This window comes from Hyposmocoma kahamanoa, unplaced genomic scaffold, assembly GCF_003589595.1.
Source record: "Hyposmocoma kahamanoa isolate Upper Pololo Valley unplaced genomic scaffold, ASM358959v1 95, whole genome shotgun sequence".
Classification (NCBI taxonomy): Eukaryota; Metazoa; Arthropoda; class Insecta; order Lepidoptera; family Cosmopterigidae; genus Hyposmocoma; species Hyposmocoma kahamanoa.
In genome coordinates this window covers 8,908,339-8,919,323 of record NW_020654972.1, presented here as the reverse complement: position 1 = coordinate 8,919,323, position 10,985 = coordinate 8,908,339, and the positions used below count along the sequence as shown (strand labels likewise).

The following is a 10,985-nucleotide window of genomic DNA, read 5'->3' as shown; positions in this document are numbered from 1 at the left end:
CTGCGTCGTTAGGGTAAGGTCCGATAAATCGAACACTGTATTTAATTTTAAATGTTTTTAAAAGAGAATTTGGAGCTCTGTCTTTTGCTATTTAAAACGGATATTTGACCATTTGTCACTTAGCCACGTTTTAGTTAATGGAACGGCAGAGTGTCTAATATTAATGCATTTTTCTGACTTTATCTGCCCGCAAAGTTGGTTTATTTGAAAGAATAAAAGTACGCGATTTAGATGAACGTTATTGTAGGACAAAATTAACATTGTTAGGTTTGACAAATGTAATTTGAACCCTCGTTCACGCACATGGAAGTCAAAAGTGAAGACTGGCGCCACCATTTCAGGGTTCAAAAATAATTTGGTAGTTTGTCGTAGAATCAAATGCTTTTCGAAATGTCAGCAAAAATTTTTTGCCTATTGAATGTCCCTTGAAGTTTTTTCATCTCCTGTTCCATAGCCTGTACCTCATAATCTGCCTTCGGAAGAAATATGTTTAAATATTTGTAAGGTTTTTCTGATAAAAATAATACTTGAAATATATGTTTGATATTAAGTAGTTTATTTACGTTTTAAATACATACCGCCTGTTTTATACAAAAACTTTCATTGTATTTTAATCAGCTGTTTTTAAAAATACCTTAATTTTAGTTCTTAATTTAAGTTTAGTGCAAAAAATATATTAAAATACTTAGAATAATAACGCATAGAAACCTAGTCCGCACACGCTAAGTGAGGCAAATTGAAGCGCGCCAAAAGGGCCTACACGAGCGGGCGGGCCTTCAGTGCTCAAGGTCAACTTGCACCGCGAACAGATCAAGAATTTTAGCTAAAAATGAAGAAATGTGCGGTAAATGAGTGTAAAAATACGTCAGACAAACATAAAATAGATACTAACATCACATTCCACAAGGAAGTAACGCGTTTCAACTTGTATTTTTATATAAATATTCACTAAAACCGAAAATTAACCTACTACTAAAACTAGCCTACATGAATTTGATTTTTGCCTCACTTGTGACAGTTCGTTTGATATGAAACTATCATTCTATGCGTTATTATTCTAAGTTAAAATATTATTACTGCACATCAAGGGCATATTAACCAATTTAAATGTGACTTAATAATTTGCTCATGAATAGAACTAATGGGCACAATTGTATCAGTTGTGCTTTTTTTGTGTTACTATAATAATTATTAGAATTGAACTACATAATAAGGGCACACTTCAGTACATTACTGAGTAAAACCCTTTGATATTTACGTTTTTTACTCGGGAGGGTTATGTTTTTCGAGTGTATTTATGTATATTATGAGGTGTCGTTAAGTTTGTCTTGATTGTGGGAGTGTCATAGGCTATAAAAAATAATCACAATTTTTTTTATAATATCAAGTGGCGGGACGAACAAGTCGTGCGCCTGATTGTAAGCTGCACGAATGTCCATAAAAGTTGCTGTGCCACTCAGAGCTTTAAATCGCAAAGATCGGAGGGGCACTGCCACTGTGCCCGTAACTCTGAGGAATAAGTTGACAAGTCCCATGTGCCTGTAATTTCACCAGCACCCTTGCCCTTCTCAACCGGAACACAGTAATGCTAACGTTACTGCTTGGTGGCAGAAATAGGTAAGGTGGTAGTACTTCCCTGGACGAACTCTTTCACAAGGAGCGCTACTACTGCTTAAATACAATAGTGCGGGGGGAGTTAATTTGTTTTTTTATCTTTCCAGGTAAATATTTTTAGTCTGGTTTTTGTTTTTTTATTAGCATAATAACTTTTATAGTAAAACTCTGATTATTGATGTCAGTTGTGCCCTTTGAGCTTGCAGTATATTTATTAATTCAACAATTACTGAGATATATTTCTACAAAACGAAATAGGTGGTCCTTTGTTCCTGATTCCGTATATATATATATATGTACCTAACTCAATTTTGTTAAAAATGTTAGTTGTGCCCTTTTTCGTTCCGAGGGCAGTATACGAGTATAGTGAACTATATAACTCAGTTCTAAGGCGATTTTAAGCGAAAATAAAAAGGATTTAAGAATCACTTTTGTTTTTATTGTAGGTACTTGCTTTAAACCCTAAGCGCACAGTGGGCCCAAATTGATAATTCTTGGACATAGGAATTACTTGTGGAGTATCGAGCTAATTTTTTTTTTTAGATATATAATAACATTCCTAACAACTTTTATTCTTGTATAATTTCTTGAAAAGTTGATAGTTTTGGAGACAAAAAAAATATTTTTTTTTATGGAGAAATATACATTTTATTGAGATAAAAATCTCAATTTTAATGTAATTTGGAGAATGTTATAACAATAATATGAAAGTTAAGTAGAAACTAGCACATTGCGTCAAAAAAAATCTAAAATTTTGACACCTTTTTACTCGTAAAGCCGCAAGACCTACCTGCACATGGATTATTTTCTTCTTGATAGAGAATAATTAGACCTATTTTGCAAATAAACCATACACATTACATTTTCCTACATATCAAGATAAAAAAATAAAATGTTTATTTCTCCAAACAAAAAAAAACTAAAAGTTTTTTTCTCTGAAACTATCAACTTTTCAAGAAATTATACAAGAATAAAAGTTTTATAGAAATGTTATTATCTATCATCAGATTTGAATTCTAATTACTAGGCAACAACATTTAAATTCCTCTGAATAATACAACAGCGCGGCCGCCGCGTAAAAGCTAAGTGAATAGAGCGTATTTTGCCATGACAGAAGCACGCGATCGCTGCGCTGCGGCAACGCGGCTACAGCACGTGGTGAGCGCGTTGAAATTCATGTCGAAAAAACCGGACCTAATACTTCTGTTTCAATAATTAATAATTATACCTTAAACAATAATTTTAAGGTCGTATTCCAGAACTCTACTCAATGCTCAACTCAGGACTTGAGTATGTTTTCAAGCACTAGAAATCATTCTCAAATCCTGACTTGAACGTTGAGTAGAGTTCTGGAATACGACCCTGAATTTCTTTAAACTTATTGAAATGATTACAAGGTATTATCGCTTAATGTGCCCAGGCTATTAACTCGTAAATATAAAAGATATCAGAAACCTTTAAACTAATATCGAAACGTTACCCAATGAGCACACCGACATTAATAACTTTTTTAAAATAAAACTAGAAATATCCTAAAACTTAACGTTAAACTCTCACATTACACACATTTAAAATGACGTTCGTAGAGAGCTCCTACGTTAGTAGTGTATCTTATTCTAGAATACCTTTATTATTATTATTATATATTATTTCATGTTAACAACAGCTGTTTACTTAATTATTTATTGTTAATACAATAAATATAAGTTAAAATAGCGAAGGACAACTTTAACTAGTACTTAAAAAGTACCTAAAGATACAAACAGACTGATTCATAATAGTAATACATCACTAATCTGATTAGGAAATCTGTAATATTAATCGAAATTGATTAGTTTTCTAGTATAAATACGCGTTCGTTTTCATTCGGCCATTTCAAAAGAAGCAGACGGCGAAAATGGCGACTAAAGCTTTGGTTGTATTCTTGGCATTCCTTGTCGGCTCTCTTGGTAAGTGATTTTTTTAAATTTAATTAATATAAATTTGTTTTTAAAATTTGTTAAAATGTATTAAATCCGAAACTCAACAACGCAACTTGACGTTTTTTTTTCTAATTTCAATTGACTGTCTCATGCTTGTCTCAGGGGCCCAAAAATTTTTGTATTAAAAAAAAATATGTCTGAATTTCTGATCGAAAGCTTCTAACCTAAAAGTACAGTTAAAACAGCCTATTGATGTGCCTGAAAGCATTCAGTCCATCAGGATCCCCTAGCCTAATCCCGAGGGGATCCTGGTGAACTCAGCAGTCAAGGGTCCAAGACGTGATCCGTTTACTATGTAACACCTTGTACACCATTGTGGAATTCAAATAAAGAATGTTGAGTGTTATTTCGATTGCCAGTAAGGTAATTTGGGATAGAAACTTTACTGAATTGGTTCTGCTCTGAAATATCTGAATAATGCTCCAGAGTTAAATTCGTTGCACTGATATTAGTACTGTTTATAGTACAGGGAATTCAGTATGTGATCAAGTAATTTAGTGAGGTTCTGTGGCACATTTAAATAACAATTCAATTAAATGTAATGTTAATTACTTTACACCCGAAGGAGGTGATTATAGCCATTGACACCGACCACTTGCGCTACGGAGAACCCCTAACGTTCGAGTTTTACGTAATTAACTATATTAAAAAATATAGTTAAATACGGAATGCATGTAAGTAATAATAATATTTTTTACATGCATTCCGTTTTTAACCGACTTAAAGAAGAGGAAGAGGTTCTCAATTCGACTATGTTTTGATAACTCCGGTATTTGTGAACCGATTTGATGATTCTTTTTTTGTTGGTGAGGTACCGATATCAATAAAACTTGACAAATAGATTAGTTCCACGAACTATTCCGGTCGGTTTTTTTGGTACTTCGTACTAAGATTATTGTCTCATACAATCTTATCAAAAGAATTATAATATATTAATTTGTTATAAACGTGGTAGATTACGATGTCAAATTAAGCAAAAGTTGCACTTATTAAAAAAAATGGCGGATTCAACGAGTTTGCTCAATAATCGCGTAACATACACACACAAACAATAAATAGAGTCGAATTAATCCTTTATTCGGAGACCCTTCTCTTTTTTTGAAGTCGCTTAAAAATAACTTGATCCCTTGATGAAAACTGCCTTGGGATCACTAATAGTACTCGCATACTTACATTGTTTTCCGTCGGTTTTCAATTTATTATATTGTTTTATTATTCTTCGTCACTAAAACCAAAAAAGAATAGAATATATTCTAGTTATAACACAAGCACGAAGCATTTGCACTCTCCTTGCACGCAAACTCCACCTGCTCAGCCGAGAGCTCGTTACAAGATAAATGAGTAGATGTAAGTTGTTATCATACGACTTTAATATAAATGTAGGTATAACGCATGTCCAGACGTAGGTATCTGTGCAATTAGATCAGATTATGATTATCTAATTTTCATTAATTAATGTATTCAAATAACGATAATTAAGTCGACAAGATAATGTTAAATCATAATGATTGATTTGCTTACATTCGTAGTACCGCATGAATATACAAAGAAAATTGTCTTAAAAGCATGGATGTTAACCAAATTGTCGTGCGTATGATTAGTACTGCGATATAATTGTTCGATATAATTCAAAATTTATTTTTTTATTTTTAACATTTCTGCTTATGTTTGAATACTTTTAGCATAATAATATTATCGGATGATATAAACGTGGTATGAATACGGAGGGATATAAATGGAGAGGAAGGCAAAGATGGATGGATTGTGTGAAAGATGACATGGGTAAAAAAGATGTGAGTATGAAAATTACGCCTGAAATTACGCCAGAATGAAAGAAAAATACATGTTGTGTCGACCTCACATACCGTGCGATAAGGACAGGAAAAAGAAGAACAAAAATAATGTGCTAAAAAACTGTTTCAATTCCCTGATCATTGAACCAAGTATCTGACGCTTAATTACACAGTCCAGTTGGATGTCCCTGTAATAGCACCTACAGTACTATTGATAGGAGTACCTAAGTAACGAAATGAATTTAAAAGGGCACTACTTAGAACATCCAGACCACAACCAATACGAATTGGCCTTACCGAAAATCGAACATAGACCTCATGGCGTGCTAACCGCTGGGTGCCATATCAGAGCCGGATTTTAAATAAATATGTAAATGTTTTATTTGAGTAATACAATCAACTTTACATTAATAGTGGATGGTACCTCCTATTAAGTTTATCAAGCCTGTGTCAATTTCATTTAGAATTAACTCTACTTTACCCTATACACAAGTATGACTGACAGTACTCTTTTGTATCTGATTTTAGCCGTACCAGCACCGGACCAATCGGTCCTCTTCGAACATGTGGACATTAACGCCCGCATCGTCGGCGGCTCCCCGGCAGCTCAAGGCAGCGTGCCTTACATGGTAGCCCTAACCCAGGGCACCGTAGTAAGGAGCTTGGTATGCGGTGGTTCCATCCTCACCCCCCGCACGGTTCTTACTGCCGCTCATTGTATCGCCGCTGTCTTCTCTTGGGGATCACTCTCCAGTTCGCTCCGAGGTGTAGTTGGTACAAACAGCTTCGGTTCAGGAGGTACCCAATATGCGTTCGCTCGCAATGTAACGCACGCGAACTACGTCAGCCAAACGATCAAGAACGACATCGGGTTGCTGATTACCACCACTGACATCGAGTATTCCGAAGTGGTGCAGCCTATAAAACAGGCTTTTGATTTCGCTCCAGCTGGTGTGGTCAGCAGAGCCGCTGGATGGGGTCGGATTGCCGTAAGTTCTTTTGATTTTGATTTTTTCAAGTAGATACACAGAGAAGTTTCCTTTTTGAACAAACCCCGTACTAGCAATGTATTCGATGCGCGTAGTACCTTCCTATAATTTGACAGTTACCTACACCTACAGCTTGACAACTTTGCATACAAAAAGAAAGTTTATAATTAATTGTTGTCGTTCTTATTTCCAATCACATAATAGAACACAAATTGTTATCATAATGTAGTTTGGGTTGATATACTATTGAGAATTATTAAAGAACTTTTTGTAATAACGCTACTGTAGGACTCGCCCACAAAATACTCTATTGCATGGATTTACAATTTAAATGCCTTGTTTTATAGGCCGGTGGTGCCATATCCCAAAACCTCCTAGAGCTGCACCCGGAAACGATCGACGGCGACGTGTGCGTCACCCAAGTAGCAACTATTGGTCCATCCCTCGGCTTCAGACCGCCTCCTGTCGAGCCCCATATCGAGATCTGTACCTTCCACTCTGCCGGACGCGGCATGTGCAACGTGAGTATACTTATTATTATTTATTCTATATATTGTTATTCTGTACACTTTATTATACTATATGATCTAACAGCAGACCCAACCCCAGTCGAGGTACTGGGTTCAATTCACTGTTGAATTTTTTTAGGAAAATATTTTTTTCAAAACTGTTCATCTGGATGTTCTGTTGCAATTTCAATACTTTTGGTTCTTTATGAAATTTCCCAATTCCAAACCGGATAACAGATGTGACTGTCTGGCCTGTTTATTCTTTTTTAATCGCACTTATTATACTTTTCGAGTTCTTAGGTTTTCGGATGACCAGTACCATCTCAGTCGTTTATGATCTTGGGACCTGTAAAGACCCGAAAGTGCCTGAAAGGTTTGATTTGTTTGAAAAAACCAATATAATCTACACGATTTAGATCCGAAAAAATAATATTTTTATAGTTATTATTACTTTTAAATTTTTTTTCGCGAATTCGCGAATGAAAGAGCCACTATTTCATCCCTCGTACCTATAAAAACCGTTTGATTTCTTTCCCAGGGTGATTCTGGCAGTGCTCTAGTCCGTGTGGATCGTGGAGAACAGATCGGAATTGTCTCTTGGGGTATTCCCTGCGCCCGTGGTGCCCCCGACATGTTCGTACGTGTCAGCGCTTATGAGTCCTGGCTGGAACAGAACACCGTCTGAACACCAAACTGATCCATCAAAGTTGTCCAACGCAAACTATACAGAATTATTTCTAAAATACTAATAACCTCGCAGTACTGTATGACAACATCATCAATAACAATTGTTGTTCCATGGCTTTTAATAAATCAGATTTTACTTTCGTACAAAAATAAAAATATGCATTGAATAGATCGCTTTAAGCAGTCACAACTGCGGTACGATGCAAAACACAGGAGCGGGGGTGGGAGTTGTTAGGGAGGACCCTTGCACATTTGAACTTACAACATTACTACCAAATGCAAATCTAAAAACTGTCAGGTAATATAACAAAAACTTAAAAAGTTTATTTCTTATGCATAACTTTCCTATCGAGACAGCTGTAATAATTAACGTAACAAGCTGAACGAATACTTATTGCTATTATATGAGACTATAGTAACTTGTCCACCACAATTCGACCCCTCCTATGTATCATATATGTATATCTACGAGGGGTCGAATTAACGTTTCGTTACGTAACGTAACGTTTCGTTAACGTCTTTCTGACAAACTGACGCTACCCGCAGGTCGTTTACGATATTGAACCATAAAACAATTCTTCGAACGGCTACCTATTAATTACCCTTATCTGCGTTGAGCATCATATTTATGAAACCATAAGATCTAAGTTCTTTGTTATAAAGTAAAAAATAAAGGAATCTTTATTGTTAATAATACGCTGTTTGTATTTATTTCTATTTCGTTAATGGTGTTTGAAAAGATATTGACTTTATTTGTATATTTTTTGTAAAAGTACTCCGCTAATTGATTATTCCCAACCGATCCCCTACAACTGATCCACAGCCAGTTTTAAATCCGTACTTATCCACTCTATATTTTGCAACACTCAACGGATCCCCTCATTGTGTTTGTAAGGTAAGTACAGTTACGAAAAAAATAAGTTTTAAAATCAAATATTCATTTATTGAGCAATTGCGATCAAACGTCATAATTATCACAGGCCCTAAATTTTTTTTGCGACAGGTCTTTAATATTGATATATTGCAAAATGTGATTTGCAATATATCAATATGAACACTAACAATATTAAATCAGTCTTAAGTAATATTTAAAATCTAAGTTTTTCTTTAAACTTTTGAATTGATGAACAATGTGCAACACGTTTTATTTTTTGCTCAAATTGTATTTTGGTATTTTTCAAGAACGTGACAAAGTGTTAAAGACCTTGACCGTTAAAGTACAGTTAATATTGTTCATTTCTAATAAACTAAATAAAATACAGTGCAACTCTCAAATACATTTTCTTGTTGACTGTACAACAGTACCCACCAAAAATAAGCTTATGATCGCCAGAGTATAGGGTGGGAATAAAATATTATTATTTTCCGATGAGAATAGAAAATAATATAAAATAACACGGTTCCACCAGGGCATCGGTTTTAAGGGATCAGATGGGAATAACTCCCACTAGTTTGTTGTTGTAATTGATAAGAAGATCGAAGAAAGTCAAAGAAAAATTCTTAAATAAATCCTAGAATAGTTTTCTCACAGGCAAGCACATAGAGAAATTCATGAGGTCTGCTGACTTGTTCCATAGCTCAGTTGGGAGAGCGATAGCCCGCGTTAGGCGAAAATGTTCATGATTCAAATACAGCCGGATGACGGATCGAAACAACTTTTTTATTTTTAGTTTGTTCGGTCTTTGTACCAAATTACAACAAGATATAAATTGGTGTGGGGAATAAGGGGGTCCAAACTACATCCTTCGGGCCCCAAGTCAACCTCACCTGCACGTGGTATTCCCCGCTGACCAACGAACGAGGTTCTGACACAAAACTCTCCACGACGCACTGGCCAGCGCGGCGTTTTACGGCTAAACCCCAAATAATTTGTGCCAATACACTACGGCCCTCAGTCTCCAGCAGCTCCGCTATTCCTAGTTATGGCAGCGGCCATGGTTCCGGCGGGGCAGAGGGTGCTAAGAATGGCCCAGCTGCCACAACCCAACGATCTTGCCCCGGCGTGTTACAACGCCAGGACGTTGCGTACGGACGAACGATTGCTAGAGTTCCAAACAAAACTTGAGACCATCAGATGGGATATAATAGGGCTTTCGGAGGTTGGAAAAAAGGGTGATGACGTAATTAAACTTGTTTCTGGTGATCTATTCTTCTATCGCGGCCATGAAGACTCTACTTATGGAGGGGTTGGATTTCTAGTAGCGAAAAATATTGCTCCGTCAATTATTAACATCAAGAGTATTTCTACTCGCGTTTGCTTTATTATACTCAAGCTGAACAAACGATATTCGCTCAAGATAATACAAGTTTACGCCCCAACGTCAGACCATCCCGACGAAGATGTGGAAGAGTTCTATGAAGACATTACGAAGGCCCAGATGACGCAACATGCCACTACAACACCATCATAGGAGATTTTAACGTCAAAATTGGAAAACCATTAATGAATGAGAAATTCGTCGGTGCTTTCGGTTTTGTGGTTCGCAATAGAAGGGGTCAGGCCTTGGTCAACTTTCTAGTCTCTGTGTCGTTGTGTCTTGGTCAACATTACACAGAGTGAGGATTGACTTAATGGCCGTAAGATAATGGCAGGTATGGGTTAAGATCTCCGTCGGCGCGGGAGCCCTGGCGTAAGCTAAGGCGGCCGGGCGGCGTCGTGGTGAATGTTCACTGATCCCACGGCGCCGACTCAACCGGCGAGAGGGAAACCCGGGGGGGTTTTAGTGGGGTAGGCCCTCCAGTCTGGAGGGAGAGTCCCCACATAAGCCCTGAGTCTCCCTGGGCTCAGGGGTATCCATAAAGATTTCCCCCCGTCAAAAAAAAAAGGCCTTGGTCAACTTTCTTGAACATAAAAAACTTTACGCAATGAATATATTTTTCCACTTTTCCAACTAACTGGATTACAGCACAAGTAATCCCTTTGCCAAAGAAACCGAATCCTTCCATAATAATCTTCTCTGAACTTCCTCCTATCAGTATACTTCCTTGCATGTCAAAGATAATTGAAAGGGTAGTGTGTAGACAGCTTTCGAAATATCTGGAGAGGGCTAATATCTTACCAGAATTCCAGTCTGGTTTTCGTAGAGGTCGAGGCACAGCAACAGTACTGCTAGACGTGGTTGATAATGTTTTGGCTGCACAGGATGTTGGGAAGAGCACGTTTCTGGTACTACTGGACCTCTCCAGGGCTTTTGATAGTTTGAGCATACCTCTCTTATTATCTAAGATGTCGTATTTGGTTTTGACATCAAAACGATTCAATGGTTTGATAGTTATCTTTCGGATCGGACTCAAATAGTCGCGCTGCGTACGGTAAATGGTGCCACTGTGTATTCTTCTCTTCGCCCTGTGAATTTTGGCGTCTCTCAGGGTTCTATTCCCGGGCCTCTACTGTTCATACTATACACTGCA

The 10,985-nt window shown here is 36.8% G+C and overlaps 1 protein-coding gene across 1 annotated transcript; it reads left to right on the top strand.

The window, feature by feature from the left end:
- Positions 1-3,496: 3,496 nt before the first annotated feature.
- Positions 3,497-7,972, top strand: LOC113238124 (chymotrypsin-2-like). The gene is made up of 4 exons (XM_026474860.1): positions 3,497-3,563; positions 5,918-6,378; positions 6,726-6,899; positions 7,426-7,972. The coding sequence occupies exons 1-4, from the start codon at positions 3,512-3,514 to the stop codon at positions 7,570-7,572; spliced, it is 834 nt and encodes a 277-aa protein (XP_026330645.1). The 5' UTR covers positions 3,497-3,511; the 3' UTR covers positions 7,573-7,972.
- Positions 7,973-10,985: the final 3,013 nt, after the last annotated feature.